This window comes from Diceros bicornis, chromosome 14, assembly GCF_020826845.1.
Source record: "Diceros bicornis minor isolate mBicDic1 chromosome 14, mDicBic1.mat.cur, whole genome shotgun sequence".
In the NCBI taxonomy this organism is placed as follows: Eukaryota; Metazoa; Chordata; class Mammalia; order Perissodactyla; family Rhinocerotidae; genus Diceros; species Diceros bicornis.
Window position 1 is genome coordinate 14,632,530 of NC_080753.1, and position 16,472 is coordinate 14,649,001.

Sequence of the window (16,472 nt, forward strand, 5' to 3'; positions counted from 1 at the left end):
CGTGTTCTCACCACCATACTGTGCTGTTCCCTTAAAAGGGCTTCAAAGGACTGAGAGTGTTCTGGGGAGCTGGAGGTGGTCAGAGATACATCTATGAGTAAATCCGATGTGGCAAGGTCTGTGGGTGCCAGTGTACAGAGATGAAATTGAAGACTTTCCATGGCTGGTAATGCTCTCGGAGCAATCTCGGCTATCTGCCATAAAAGCAAAGAAGCTTATTTGGCAGTGATTGCTGTTTGCTATTTCATATCATCTCACAAAGCTTGTGCTATGATGCTACTCTACTCTTATGAAACCTGTTTAAAATTTTTTTAACTCAAATATAATTTTTTCTTATTATAAAAATGGTATCTTTTCATTAGAGAAATACTAGAAAATAACCATAAGAAGTAAATAGAAACATTTATAATCTAGTTACCCAGAGAAAATGTATCCTGTTTTTTTTTTCCGGATACATCTGTTTTTATGTCTATATAGTTGGCACCTGCTTAGCATAATTTAGGATATTTTCTTAGGGTAATTTCCTAGAAGTGTAATTGCTGGACCAAAAATATGAACATTATTAAAGTTTTACATATATTTCACTAAATTACCAGTATTTATCCCCATATGTACATATGAAGGAAGCCCTTTGTCCTACACCCTTGCTGACACTTGATATCATCTGCATCTCTATCTTTTAAAAAATTGCTAAATTTAGTCTGATAAAGATTTTTAAGTCTATTTTTAAGATCTTACCATGCACTTCTAACTCAATACCTTCAGTGATACTTGCAATTCAGAGTTACGGAAGCAGTTTAAAAGTTCTTCCTACTGTTAACATACAGCAAGTACAGAAAAGGCAACTTTCCACCACTATGTAATCTTTGAGATCTGGAGGTGAAAAGTTGTCATTGAAGTCAGCTGGCCTGGTCTTGTTTCCATTTATCGTGTTAATACACAGATAAACGTGTATAAGATAATGTGCAAAGGCTAAAAAAGGATGCAGCATCAGAAAATCAAAGACTAGGTTCATGTGTCATGATCTTCAGAACAGGCAGAGTCGCTCAGGTGTCCCGACTCAAGTGCAGACATCACTTAGAAGGCTGCTGGCTCTGCAAGTCTGGTTCTCTAACATCCCCTCCCCTTTCCACCATGTCCCGGGCATCTTTTTTCACATATTCTCCAGCCTGCATCTGGGGAAAGTTTTTTTTTCCTTCTCTGGGCTTGGAATCGGAAGCCCTGGGTTTGCATTTCAGCTCTGCTGTTTAATAACTGTGTGGCTTTGGACAGTTTCCATGCACTCTTTTTTTTTGTTTGTTTTTGTGAGGGAGATCAGCCCTGAGCTAACATCCGGGCTAATCCTCCTCTTTTTGCTGAAGAAGACCGGCTCTGAGCTAACATCTATTGCCAATCCTCCTCCTTTTTTTTTTACCCCCAAAGCCCCAGTAGATAGCTGTATGTCATAGTTGCACATCCTTGTAGTTGCTGTATGTGGGACGTGGCCTCAGCATGGCCGGAGAAGCGGTGCGTCTGTGCGCGCCAAGGATCCGAACCCCGGGCCGCCAGTAGCAGAGCACGCGCACTTAACCGCTAAGCCACCGGGCCAGCCCCATGCACTCTTTAAGTCTCAATTTCTTAATCTATGAAATGGAGAGATTTATTATCTTTTCCTCATGGGATTGTTGTGACAATCAAATACAGTAATGTATATGAAAATGCTCTGTGAGCTATATGGCTTTATCCACAATGTAAGGCTATTAATATTGTAATCATTTTTCTCCCTTGGCAGCACTTTGCTGCAGAGAAAAATGGCCCTGGGAGAGTTGGAGAGAGGGATCCCTTTATTTGCAAATGGAGACCAGAGGGAGTCAGAAGGCCTGGGTTCAGGCTGGGCTGCTCCACCAGAGGCTATCTGTAGGAAAGCCATCCAACCTCCATCATCAGCCGAGGTGGTTGGACCAAATTATCTCTAAAGATGCATGCAGCTCCTGAAATCTGATGGAGCAAAGATAAAGAGATATTTCCCTTGTCTTAATGGCTAATTTGGGTGCTAGACAAAAGGGTGCTCTGGACACATGCACCTGTAAAGTGGGAGAGATGTCACAGGATGAGAAAGTCAGGAGTGGCATTCTTCTCTGGGTTATTTGCTTAGCATAAAACCTGCGTAACTGACATAGACATGTGCAATCTACAGGAAGCTTTCCCTCCAACTTAAATAAGTTGTGTGGCCAAGAACCTTCTCAGAGTCTTTATTTTTTCCTTGATGTCCTTCCCCATCCACCTTCCTTTGATCTCCCCCTGGGTCAGATGCAGCAGAGAGAGCAGGGAATGAGTCTGCTACACCGGGAGCACTTGCTCTCTGCTCTCACAGGCCACGCTTTTCCTTTCCATGTCTTCCCCTCTCCTTTCTCTTTATTTCCTTCTCCTCCATACACCCTTCAATCCTTCTCCCCTGCAAAGATGAAGAACTGCCCCTCACAGGAAACCCTGTCATCCTGTTATTCCACAATGTTTCTATGAAAATTAAGAGAACCCTAGATTCATCTTGCTGAGTGAGTCCCACGCAGGAGCGAAGGTGACACATTTCCCAGAAGTATGGTTGTTTCAGTGTTCTCTCTCTGTTCCTATTCTCTCCCAGTTTATTCTCTTCTTAACCTGGATCTGCACGGGAAACATACAGTTATGATACTTAGCATTTTTAGCATGTGGAGTCATTGCTTTCCACAGGAAGAAGAAAAAAAGCTGAAGAGAACAGAAGCTACATTACTCTATCCACCCACATGTGCACACACTAACACACTCACACACGTGTGCACTCACACACACCCCTACTCCCAAGACTGAGATTACAGGTATGGTTTAATTAAAATATCAGTACCTTTCTTTTGGTTTTCATGGGATCCCAAAGTTGGAAGAGACTTTGGAGGTGGTCCAGTCCAAACAGGCCCCTGAGGTGCTGTTGCCCTCTGGAATGTCACTACCACATGGTCATCAAGCCTTGGTATGACCTTCTGGTCACAGTCCAATCTCTCTCCCTTTTAAAAATCTTCCAAATATTTGAAAAGAATATTCTACATCTGTAAGTTTTCTCTTCTCCAAAATATTTCCATTTAAATAATAATTTTTAGGATAACCCACCTGATCTATTAGGAATTGAAGGTAAGGTAGGGGAGGAGAAACTTTCTCCTCCACTCACTTAGGGTCAGTATCTGGGGCCCTGCAAGTTAAATTGACAAAATACGGATTAACAGGAGAAAGGGTTTATTACATATGCATACAGAGGCCTTGGTAGAAGACCCAAAGAAGTGGTTAGACCCAGAGGCTTATATACCATTTTAACAAGGAGTGATAAATTATAGAGAAGTAACTGGACAAAGGAAGGAAGGGGTCTAAACTTCTAAGGGAAGTAAATTGTGGGAAGGTAAATATGTGGAGGAAACTAATGAAAGATAAGGGTTATTGAGTAGTATTTGTTATGCAGACTCAAGTTGGTGTCTTCTCCATTAATAAGAGTTGTTTTCCATAATTAAGAGATAGGGGCAAAGGAGGGGGACACTTTACAAAGGGAAATTTATGTCCTGCTTTTAGACTGGAAGGGCAGATAGCTTTTTCTGAGTCTACGCGCTTTTTTTTTTTTTTTTTTTTTTGCTAGCTCAAATGTTTAGCCCCGAACTAACACCTGTGCCAATCTTCCTCTATTTTGTATGTGGGTTGCCACTGCATCATGGCCACTGATGAGAGGTGTAAGTCCCTGTCTGGGATCCGAAGCCGGGCCACCGAAGTAGAGCGCACCAAACTTAACTTAGACCTCAAGGCCAGCCCCGAGTCTACTCTTTCTAATTGTCTTCAGTTTAAAAGAATCCTTGTGCCAAAGTGGCGTGTTTTGTGATGGCATACTCTGATCCCCTTCATTAGCAAAAAACTATGTGGAAGAAGAATCAAACTAGTATCAACATCAAATTAAATCAAACCAAGTGAATAAATATTGAGCACCAGCTATGGGTAGAATATTTTCCTAGGGGTGTGGGAGTGGTGGGAACATAAAAAAGCAGAAGTCACAGTTGTGTCCTTGGCAGAGTTTAAAATCCAGAGAACAGATTAGGAATAGACACCTGAAAATTTAAAAAGCCAAAGCACATACTAATAGCCGTTCAAGTGGACAGTAGAAAAGTTGTCTCTAAGGAATCATTAAGTGAAACGCCATGAGAGTAAGTTGAGACTTCAGAAAAAAGAAAGACACAGACGGGCTCGGGTCAGAGGAGATGGATTTTGTGGAAGAGCCTAGGAGTTTGCGTAGAACCTAAATGAGCAGAGAGAACTGGAATGGTCTTTCCAGGAACAGGAACTGGCCTGGAGAGGGCTCAGGCTCAGAAATACAAAATGTTTTTGTGCAGCAGAAGCTGAAAAACGAGTTTACCTTATGTGTAAAGTTTGGGAAGGTGACTTTCTTTAATAAACTAGACAGCGGCCACGCATTAGGTTTGGGAAAATGTCTAAGGAATTGACAATTTTCTGTAGAAGCAAGGACAGAGTGCAAGGTCATCTTTCCGGGCTAGGCTTGCCATCCCAACTCACCACCCCAGAACTTTGTTGGTCGTCAGCGTGATGACAAGGGAGGAAGTCCAGGAGCAAATGTTGCTGATCCCTGGTTCCTGGATGACCCTGGTAGAAACAAACTGAGGAGAAATTTTGGTGGAAGGAAGCCAGGAAAATTCGACATCCTTCGACAGACACTCATCCGGGCCTTCCCCAGGCATTGGCATTCCGGTAGTATGTTGACTAATTGCATCCATCTCACTGCAGGAAGTCAGCTTGGCTGCTGAGTCAGTGAAAGTCTGCAGGAAAGTTGAGCTGTTTGTAGCAAGCCTGTGGGTAGCTCGGTTAGGTCAACCCAAAGCGGCTGCTGCTGAAGGTTGACTCAGGACAACCTCCCTCTCCCGTCATTCTCTTCATCCCTGCGCTGGCCAAGCAACCCTCCAGAGCAGGAGAACAGGTGTGGTTCTTAGCCACAGGGAGTGCAGCTCTGAGTTTTCTTGTCCCAATCGCTTTTCAAGGTACTGGACTCAATCAAGTTCTCAGTTTCAGAAAGCGTAATGTATCTAGTGAGCCCTGCTGTAATTTTATGGGGAGGCTTGCACTTTCTTTAAATATTTCGTGAAGCAGTGCATCCCAAAGTTCATGTGCTACCAATCACACGGGGATCTTGTGAAAATGCAATCTGATTCAGTAGGTTTAGGGTGGGAGCCCAAGATGCTACTTTTTTGTTTTTTTTTTGCATATATTTTCAGGTTTTTTTCTGTGAGTGTACATTTACACATATACACACATACATACACATATATTTATATATACATATACCTATACATAGTGTGTATATATCTATTTACATCAAAGTAAGGTAATGCTTTACATGAAGAACTGTTTCTTGATATTTTCAAGAAATGTTACAACAAAGCTATTTTTAAAGTTATTAAATTTTCTTGGAAAACAATTTCTGAAGGCTGCATAGATTCTATCATATATGCATGCTAACATTTACTTAACCATTACTCCACTGTTGGGAAATCCAGGGTGTTTTCAATTTTTCCCACTGAATACCCTTGTATGTGGATTTGGGACACATCTCTATTTCTTTAGAACAATTCCCAGGGCTAGAACACTTTTTTTAGGTTTTCGCTACATATTATTAAATGTTTTACACAAAGTTGTACCAATACACTCTTCGCTGAATACCTGAAAGTGTGCCTTTTTCCTATTCTCCTATTAATAACACATGGTTAAAAATCTCTACCAATTTGGTAGGCTAAACATAGTATCCTATTTTAATTTGCATTACCTTCATTACTCTTGAGGTAAACTATTTTTTTCATGAATTTATTATCGATGTTTATTTCTTCTAATGTAAACTGTTTTCTTCACCTGTTTTTCTTTTTTTTATTGACATATAACATTATATTAGTTTCAGGTGTACAACGTTTTGATATTTGTATATATTACAAAATGACCGCCACAATAAGTCTAGTTAACATCCATCAACCGAGATCGCTACCTTTTTAACAAGGTTCTAGGTGCTGGCAAGTGAGAAGGATGCTGCTGGTCCCAGGATCAGACTTGGAGCCAAAAGGCCCTTCCAGCTGGTGGTGGTGGTGGGGGATGGTGCTTACTTTCTCATTCCACATTCTTGCTTGATCCCTTCTTGCTGCCTCCCCTTCTGAGGCGGCTGTTCTCTCTCCACATCCCTTTGCTGCTGTGTAAACATAATAGGACTCTTTCATATGTAAAAAATTTTATTTTAGACGTGGAAATAATGGAAGAGGATTAAAGTTCAACGTAGACATGGAAACCACTTGAATACTAGGCTTTTGATTCTTTACAGTTCTCCTGCCACGTCAACTACTGAAGTTTCTTACCGGCATCTCTCTCCATTTTCTCTTCTCTCCAGGGATAACTCAAATTCCTATTGTTTGTATGTGTAGCAATTTCTCTCTGTCTCTACCCTGGAAGAATAGACTTTCCCTCTTTTTATTTACCCTGCATAGAGATAGGCTCTATTTTTGTGCTTCCCCAGAGCCCAAGGTAACTTCTCTCCAAAACAGAGGTGCTGTCTTGGCCTGACCTAAAGTTCATGGCACTCCCGCTTGGAGGAAACTGTCATGGTCATTGTCCTCTTTTCTGGACAGTGCTTTCATTTTTCTTCTTCTTACCCATGTTCAGTACCCAGCACAGTGACTGGCACAAAGTGGGCGTTTAATAAATGGTGTTTTTGTAAACAAGGAGACAAAACTTGGGTGCAAAAAGCCTCTACGGTCCATAGAATAGATTCAGAATTGAATGGTCCCTCATCGGATCTGGAACTTTCTCCAGTGACCTCAACCCTATCCCACCCAGGATTGTCACACAGCACTCTGGGAACACTCCTTTCCTAAGTCTTCTTACTCTCTTCTTTTTCAGCTTTTGCCTCCAATACCCTTCCTTCTTCTCTCTTCCCTGCAACTCTTTACATGGGTTCTTCATTGTTTCATTAGAAGATCAGGAATTGTATTCTTTTTCAGACAGACAGACACACACACACACACACACACACACAGAGAGAAAGAAAGAAAGATGTTGAGATAGTTACGGAGAGAGAGAAGGGAAAGGAGGGCTTCTGAGATTTTTATCCTTTGTTGACCTAAACCCCAAGTAATTCTGATGCCCACAAACATCAGCATCTGAAGACCCTGGCACAGAATTTTCATGTGACAAATAATTATTATAATGAATTCTGTCTAGTGTTTAAACCAAAAGTAAAATTGCTTTGTTGTTAAAAATCTTTTCACATGAAAATATGTTGACCTTTAAAAAAAAGAGTTGATTGCTCAGGAGTGTGATTTTATGGAAATTCTAGCAAGTACATCGTGGGTTTGAATATTTAACTCAAACAAATAGGTAAAACTGAATTAACAGGTGCAAAGAATCCTGAAACTGGAAATAGTCTTTTACATTAAAAGGGGAAAACAAAGGATTATGTGGAGTTGGTGGGGTCTGTAGCTTTACAGTGACAGATGGTGTCATGTTAGCACAGTTTGTTTTTCTTCAACAGGGGATAGAGAGGAAGGGTTATGAAAGGGAATGGGACATGGACTTTCTAGGAGATTTAGGGACTAAAAAGGCAAAGAAACCGTATATTTAACCAGTTTGAATAGCCTAAGAAGAGGAAGAATGTTTGTGCTTGAGGGGGAGAAAATTTTCAAGAAGTTTGGAGGTTGGGTATGAAAGCCATAAGGCCTTGAGACCATTCTGACCTCATGTTCTTAACTCTTATCCCTAACAGAAATAAATGTTCAGGGAAATTAGAAAAAAGTGTTTTATATCATTTGGAGATAAGACTGAGGTTACAGTAAATTATATACTAATAGCTTTTGTCTAGTGAATAAGACAGAGAATGATAGTTCACTTTTTGCATTCAATTCTTTATAAATATTCCTTAAGCCTAGTATATGATAACGTTGTTTAACTGGCTATTTTAATGAGAAGTCAGAGCTCTGAGAAAAAGTAAAATTAAACAGAAAAGAATATAAAATTATTTAATGTCTCTGTCAGTCAGTTAGACTAGGATATGCAACAGTAACAAATAATCCCGGAATTGCAGAGGTTTGCAAGAACAGAGGCTTATTTCTTGGTCGTGTTGACATGTCCACTGTAGGTCAGCAGGGGGGCTCAGCTCACTGTCCTCTCTCAGAGATCCAGACCCTTTTACTATGCCATCATTTCCTCACATATTGCCACAATCCCCAAGGCATGCGAAGAGAGGTCATGGAGAAGGATACATGGGTTTTAGATTCTTCTGCCTAGAAGTGACACACTTCACTTTCCACTCACATTTCATTGGCCAATGCAAGACCATAGCAAGGAGGCAAAGGAGTACAATCCTCCAGGTTCCTGGAATTAGAGAAGAGCAGCATTTTGGTGATCATTAGTGATGTGTACCATAGTCCATTCTTCTGGTCACCAAATACTTGGTGCGCTCTCTTTGCCTCCTCAGCCACTCCCCATGGGAGAGCCCCAAAGGCCCATCCTATCAGAGTAACTAACTCAAAGTTCAGGATTTCTAAATGGTAGACTATAGCTCATTATGTAAGGTCTGAGTGGGTAGAATAGAAGCAGGAGAATAGCAGCAAACACTTCCATTTGTAAAGAGAGAGAACGGGAGAGGCACAGTAATTTTGGTCTGTAGCACCCTTGAAATCCTGCTTGGCTGACATTGTGGAGATCCCATAGCCAGGGCATATGGAATATTCTTTGATCAGACCCTGATTCTGCTTCTTAAGAGAGGCCCACTTCCTAGGGACTCTTTGTGGTCCCTGCCTCCATCCCGAGAGGTTTTTTCCTAATAATCTCTTTGGCCACATCTGAAATGGTGTTGGTGACTATACCTTCCTGAGGGCTTGGTTCCTGCTCCTAGATGGTTAGGGGACTAAGAGTTGGTTCGTGACTAATTGTGAGAGCTTTTTCAAAAACTTAGTAAATTTCTTATTTAAATGGATTCTTTTTGTGTCATAATTCCCAGAACATCTCTATTTCTTTGCTTTTTCATTCCTACAACTCTTTCTCCCTCTCCTGATTTAATGGTAGATTACTAGAACTGTACTCTTTGTTCTGAGTCCTTTTATACAATTGAAAGGATTTACGAGATGCTTCATTTTGATTCTTGCCCATAGGAAATTTATTTTGTTGAAAGGTTTTACTGGGCATTTCTCCCTCAAAGTCTTTTTCAATCTCATCTTTTGCTTTTGGGGAATAAAAATAGTTTTTTTCCCCCAACCTTCCAAGGCTCTGAATTTCTGACTAGGGGACTTATCTTAAATCTGTGTATGCATGTAAAACACACTTTTAATTTAGATTGCATATTTGGGGGTGTATATTTAGAGAAAGAGGCTGATAGAGATTATTGGGGGGGAACTGAAGTTACCCCAAGTCCATGAAGACCCCAGAGAACCATCCTAAAACATATAAACAAGTGTGAGGTAGACTAAATATGAACACAGAGGTAGTGAGGAAGAGAATGATGCCTGGGAGGATGATTCAAGGAAGTCTTCTTACAGGAGTTAAACTTCTGATTGTTCCAGAGGAGAGTTGCACAGAAGAATCCACAGGCATGGAGAGGAGTAACGTGGATGAAAGGCTCATGACCACAGAAGAATTTTGATCAATCTTAGAGGGCCTTCCAATGAACTCAAGGGCTGCTTCATCTTATTTCCTTCATTTAAAGAAAGTGGAGAAAAGTTGTTCAAACACATTGTGATAGAGGAACATAACCTTACCCTGCTAGAATGTGTCCTGCCTTTTTAAAAGAGCATGTGTAATTTTGCCTGATCTTAATGGAGATAAAAAATTACTGAGCAATTTAAAGGCTCTACTTGCTAATTCATTTTGGTTAGAAAAAATCCTTAATCAGGGATAACCAAGATAATCGTCATTTATATGTTGTATGAATAATGATTATTTATTAAGCATCAGTAGGATTTTAAGCATGAGGTTAAAACAGAATTAGTTCAGTGAGACCACGAAACTACCTGGGGGTGTAATTTCTGAATCCCTCACTGATGTCATTCATTTCTTTGGTTTTGTTTTCTCATTCATAAAATGGAGCTAAAAGACAGTCCTCTCATTTAATACCAAGGCTCTTCTAAGGATGACTTAAATCACGGTTCATATTGCATGACTGGAAAGTAGAACATTCAGTGCGTGACACCACTTAGACATTTGTGGAAGAACATGCAAGATCATGACGGCAGTCTATAACTTGGCTCATCTCTGCAGTAAATTATTTAAGAATTTTGCTCTAATTTGAGGGCAATGGGGGTGGAAGTGGGGTATGAGAAAAGGAAGATTTGGTCTTTTTTCCATCATCCCTTTTTAGGGTCTCCTTTTGATTCACCTTCAGGAAGTAGAATAGAAAAAAAAAAAAACTACATTCGTCAGTAACTCTGGGGCAACCACAACTTAGACAGTAAGCAGGTCAATCGAAACAAGGGCAGTGATTGCTATAAAACGACAGGTACTCTCACTGACACAACACAGCAAACACAGGGTGACACAACACAGAAAGAGCTTCTGCACAAAGCAGGTGACCAGAGCAGAACGACAATGACCATACTGCACGGCACAGCCATGGTGAGTAGTAATAATAATTCCTGTTAGGGATGGTCATAGTTAGGATTTCAGAAAAGCAGATTTCTAAGAGATTAGGCTTGTTGGGGGTCTCTTTTGGGGTCATTTCTTTAAAAAACAGAGCTGACTTTAATTTTGACCCCTTTCTCGTGGAGAAAAAGAAAAAATAGCTAGAAGTTATGATGGGGTGCAAAACATAACTCACTCTGATGGCTTTTGCATAGTTGGTGTCTGTCGTGCAGCTCTTGGTATCACAATCTGGGCGTGATCATTCCTGTGGCCACCACTATAGAGTTAGGTTGGCCTAAAACTTATCTCATGTGAAAGCTTAGCCAGCATTTTAGGATATGTACATATATTATATTTAAACCAAGAAAGCTGGAGCCCTGAGAGGTTTAATGATTCCCCCAAGACTGCAGGTAGACGAGGAGTGCCCTGGAGGGAGGAAGTGAAACCACCCAGGGATGAACTATGGACAGCTCCTAGAGGAGGGAAATTTGCCACATATCTGACAGCTGGTTATTTTTGCATTGTCTCATTCCTCTTGGAGGAGAGATGGATGTTAGTGTGATGGAAATCTGCCTCCCCTGGGTCTAGAATCTTGCCTGGTAGGAGTCAGCTAAGACCTGGGAAGAATTTGATATAGAGGAGCTTGAAAACAGGGCTTGGCAAATCACTCATCATATTACTGGCTTAAATCATCTCTCTTTTTTTTTCTCCATTTACAAACCATGCAACTTAAAAGAGCTTGGATTGCATAAAAAGTCATGACATATGGTGATGATAATACTACGTTATATTTATATACTGTTTTAGAGATGACAAGAAATGCAGCCAAGTGCAGTATTTAGGGGGCATAGACTTTGAAGTCAGACAGATCTGGCTCCCACTTACTAACTGTGGGATTTAGGGTAAGTTACTTAGTGGCTCTGTGTATTATTAATCCCCTTGTCTGTATAGGGGAATAATAAGGGCATCCTCCTTATGGGGTTTTTGGCGGGATTAATTAACATCATTGAGAATGACTAAATCTATACTCTGAAATAGCAGATCTACTCATGCATAGTTTTTAGTAACTTGACCATTTTCATACGGCAACCAATAATGATAGAGAAAGCATTCAATGTGTTAAATATTAATATTAATAATATTATTATTTTTACTTCTGAGACTCTCATCAACCCATTGAAGTAGATTGGGACTACTTTCCCCATTACACAAATGAACAACAATTCAGTCATCAGGTAGTGTACACACAAGAACTGGGCATGAATGTAGGTTTACTGGCACCAAATAACAGTGTTCACCTCTGTGATGGGTTCTGAATTTAAAGCCATCGTGTCCAAAAAATCTGTTGGATAGCTGTGTGCTCTAATGCCATTTCTATTTCTGGTTTCTTTGAAGAAATCTGTTGGATTATCAGCAAGAAACGTGACAGTGCAAGGGACATTAGAATAGGATTGGGACTTGGGAGGTGCTGGCAGATAGGACATACTCAGTAAGTAGCTGGGGCAAATTCTTGTGGACTTAGGAGCTGGCAGGTTCTGGAGCACATTCCTACACGGGGGTGGACACAAATCACAGATAGATTCAGGAGACAGAGGTTCAGATGGTCTCTTAGGAGCTCACGTAGAGTGAAGTGTACAGTTGGGCTGAGAATGTTGGTGTCTCAACACCACCCACCTTCAGCTGGTGTGTTTTCTTGCCTCTGTTCCCTATTTTACAGATTGGGAGTGATATCTGTTTATCTGCCTCATAGGTGGCATATAAGAATTCATCTATAAAATACTCTGAACCTCTCAGAAAAGAAGTGCTGTATATATCATACTTAAGAACCAGCAAGAACCCAATGAGAGACGCTGGTCGGTATTGCATAACCACTAAACTGCAGTTTCAGATCATCAGCTTTGTGGAGCAAACTAGAGCGATTTGCAGACATCATCTGATTTCCTAATGGAGGCCCACGTGACCGACAACACTCATGCAATTCTGAGACAGTTGTCACATTGCTGAAAATGCTTGCTCCTTAGTGAGACAAAGCCAAGATCAAACACTGGAAGTGGCTCTATGTTGATAATGATGACAATGATCTCCAGTAGCAATAGCACTGACCACTGGCACCAACAGCCTGGTAAACCCAACCCAGCTATTTGTTGCCTGTCAGACACAACTCCTTCACTTGTCTAATCAGGATAATTAATACTAGCTCTACCTACCCCACAGGGTAGTTGTGAGAATCCAGTGTTTAAAGAGATGTGAAAGTGTTTTCTAAAATACTCGAAGAATATAAGTGAATATAATAATGACTCATTAGAAGCCTGGTAATTATTGCTAAATCCTATGACCCTGAAGTACAGTTACTTTAAAGTTTTGATAATGAAAATTAGAAATGATTCAGTGAATGTGATAATACAGAAGAGGAAAAAGACAACACGAAGAATTTACTTAAGAAACCTAAAGGAGTGACTGGTAGGCTTGAGAGGCTAGCTAAGGACCCCTTGGTCTAAGCAGGCATCCTTTCACTTTTGAAAACTTCATAGTGCTTTGTCTAGTCAGAAAGTGCATGAGGGCAAATTCCACATCTTTCCTGTCCACTGTGTATCATTAGCACAATGTCGACTTAATAATAGTCACCTGTGTTGAAAATTTACAGTGTGCTGGCAGTGCCTTTCATGCTTTATATGGGTCATATCATTTAACCGTCACATTTCTGGTGGAGGAAACTGAGTTGCAGCTCGTAAGAGTCCCGGAACTGAGCTGTGGACCCAGGACATCTGAGTCCAGAGCCCGTGTCCTGAATCACCGGACTATAGAGACAAGAAAGAGTTGTTGAATGAATTAATGATTGTGGGAGATGAACTTGGTGATTGCTGATTATCTGAAGGCAAATCAGCCTCATTCGGGTTTATCTGGGTCAATCTTGCTTTCAACTTCTTTTCAGCATCAGCTACCTTGGGAGTAAGTTGACACCACGACATTTTTGCTCGCTCTTGTGATTTCTTGCCACCAGCATCTGCAAAATATAAAAAGGAGGTCCTTTAAACCAACATTTCTAGTCACCTTCCCTACCTTAACTCATGGAGGGTGTGAGGCTGAACAGCAGTGAGCCCAGAGAATGAAAGCAACTCAGCTTCAGCTCTCGTTCTGCATCATGTTAAGAGCCAGTGAGGGGCCTTGTCCATCCCCGGGAAAGGTCAATGGTGATGGGCTGAGCAAAGCACGGTTGTGACAAAGGGAAGCCAGACAGATTTTTAGCTCTTCTTTTATTTTAGTTAGGTCTTCACAGAGCTCTTTCTTTCTTTGTGCATTCCTGTAATACCAGATAAACCGATATTTCAATATAAGTATAAAAAATATATGTTCCAGAGCTAAGGAGAAATAGTTTCCATGTTCTCTGTTGTGCATCATTAATGTTCCTGCTTCTTTCAATTAGTATGGATAATTGGAACTTTGCTGTAGTTGGTTTTGCATAGTGTTTTTCATAACACGTTGAGCTTACCTACATGGTTAATTTAACTGTGTTATTTTGTTCATTCGTTTAATCACCCGCTCTTTCATTCATCCAGAAAGTATTTATGGAATACCCATTCTATGACATGTTCTCCTGTGGGAACTTACAGTCGAATAGGTGTAGATCTGACACGAACACAAATACTGCATTTCCAGACCGTAAAGAAATGCTGCTTGAGTGCTAGATGGTAAAAGTTTCTAATGTGTTTCCTTCTCAGTTGGTACCTGATATCTTCATGTATGACTATTCCCATTTCCAGGTGAGGATCCAAAGTTCAGAGAGAATCCCTGATCCCATAAAAGACCAGGACTGCTGAGTTCAGCTAAAGCATGGATGTCTCTTGCCAGCAAGTGACACCTGAGTCCCTAACCACCTGCATCCTCCCTTCTTTTCCAGGTTAAGTCCCTGCTGCTCCTGATGTTAGGGCTCACCCTCCTGAGGGAGGTGGCAGCTAGGACAAACCCCAAAGCAGCCTCTTGCCCTCCTCTGGAGGACCATTTTGTGAGGGTTGACGTTCGCCTCATCAATCAAAACAAGGGTTTTTCCAGCTCACGTGACATCCAGAACCGCTCCAGCTCCCCCTGGGTTTACAAGTAAGTGCAAAGGAGATTGATCTTCACTTTTGAAAAATATGTTAATTTATTCTAATCATAAAGTAGAAAATTTGCAAAATATAGAAAAAATAAAAGCCCTCGCATCCACTCCTAAAACCAGAAATCCCACTTTACCTGGGAACTCACATTTTTCTGGCTTTTTGGGCTAGGTCCTCCTCTATGGTTGAAGGTCCTATTTTGCTTCCAACTTCTTGACTCTGCCTTTTTTTGCTTCACACAGCCCTACATTGGAATTTGCAAACTCTCTGTGTTGGAAGAGAGGGCTGTTTGAAGCAGCCCACATAATTATTTCTTCATGGGGATAAGTGAGAACCAGGAAAGTCGGTTTAGAGAGACCTGCTCAGATAAGACATCAGTCTTCAAGGAGCAGGGAGGAGAGCGGAGTGGAGGAGAAAGGCCGGTTTAGGAAGCGGGATGCTGGGCAGGGATGTTCAGGGTATGGTCTTGTGATTTCTGTCTTATGTGTAGCTTCTTGGAATACGAAGCACTCATCTATGTACTCCAAATATAAGCATGAAAACAGATTCCAGACAAGTGCCTCTGGGACTGCTTGTATCGCCTGCCATGTGAAGGGAGTGTGTATGGTGGCAAGTCGGCTTTGCTGCCTTTAAGCCTCCTGGCAGAGGAGGCTCTGGGGGGAGAAATTGAGAGAAGGCATCGGGTTCACAAAGCTCTGGGGATTTGTTTTTCTTTTCCAAGCAGCAGGCTTTGTAGACTGTATATTGAGAGACCTACTAGCAATGTTTAATTTTTAAGCAAAGGATGAATAATTATTATAATAATAACAATATAAAGAAAAAGAAACTAAAAGATCCAACATTTATTGAATACAACGTTTTACAGTGTGGTGCTCCATACGCATTTGTGTCACTGAATGTTCTAACAATCCCGTGAGAGAGGTATATGAGAACCCCCATTTTATAGCTGAGGAAAACTGAGGCTTAGGGAGTTAAGCACCTGCCAGAGGGCGGGCAGTATATGAATCCAGGCTGTCTGCCCCAGAGCCTGCGCTGCAGCCCTGAGTTGCTCAGAACTGCCTCCCTGCATATGAGCACCCAGTGCTGCAGGGCTCTCATCCTTTGTCTCTCTTCCCCTCCCTTGTCTCATCATCTTCTTTTGCCTGCTTTTCCCACAGCATCACCCGGGACCCCAACCGGTTCCCCTCTGAGATTGTAGAGGCCCAGTGCAGGTACTTGGGCTGTGTCGATGCCCAGGGGAAGGAAGACCACACTATGAACTCCGTTCCCATCCAGCAAGAGTTCCTGATCCTCCGGAGGGAGTCCAAGGGCTGCCCTGGCTCCTTCCGGCTGGAGAAGGTGCAGGTGACTGTTGGCTGCACCTGCGTCACCCCCATCATTCAAGATATAAATGCCTGAGTGCCGCACGGCTGCTCCACTGAAGAGGCTGTAGAAACGCCACTCCTTAACGAGCACTCAGCGGCAAGTCCTGTGCGGTCCTTAGTTCTCTCCCCTTCATAGGACTCTCAATAAGATTTGCATGGAATTCTCAAAGCTCTGTATTAGATATAGCATTAACTTTCCAGGGCGCTTCAGAATCCTAATATAGTCCTGTGATCTTCCAATGCCCCAACCCCCTGAGAAGGGGTGGAGGAGAACGCAGGAGCCCTTGGCCCACTCTCTTTATGTGCTCTGATGACCATCTCCTAGCCATGCAGTCACTGTGATACACTGTCATTCCCTGGGAGCTCTGTT

The 16,472-nt window shown here is 41.6% G+C and overlaps 1 protein-coding gene across 1 annotated transcript; it reads left to right on the plus strand.

The window, feature by feature from the left end:
* Positions 1–10,611: 10,611 nt before the first annotated feature.
* Positions 10,612–16,180, plus strand: IL17F (interleukin 17F). Its single transcript, XM_058553931.1, has 3 exons — positions 10,612–10,638; positions 14,543–14,739; positions 15,896–16,180. The coding sequence occupies exons 1-3, from the start codon at positions 10,612–10,614 to the stop codon at positions 16,134–16,136; spliced, it is 465 nt and encodes a 154-aa protein (XP_058409914.1). The 3' UTR covers positions 16,137–16,180.
* The last annotated feature ends 292 nt before the right edge of the window (positions 16,181–16,472 follow it).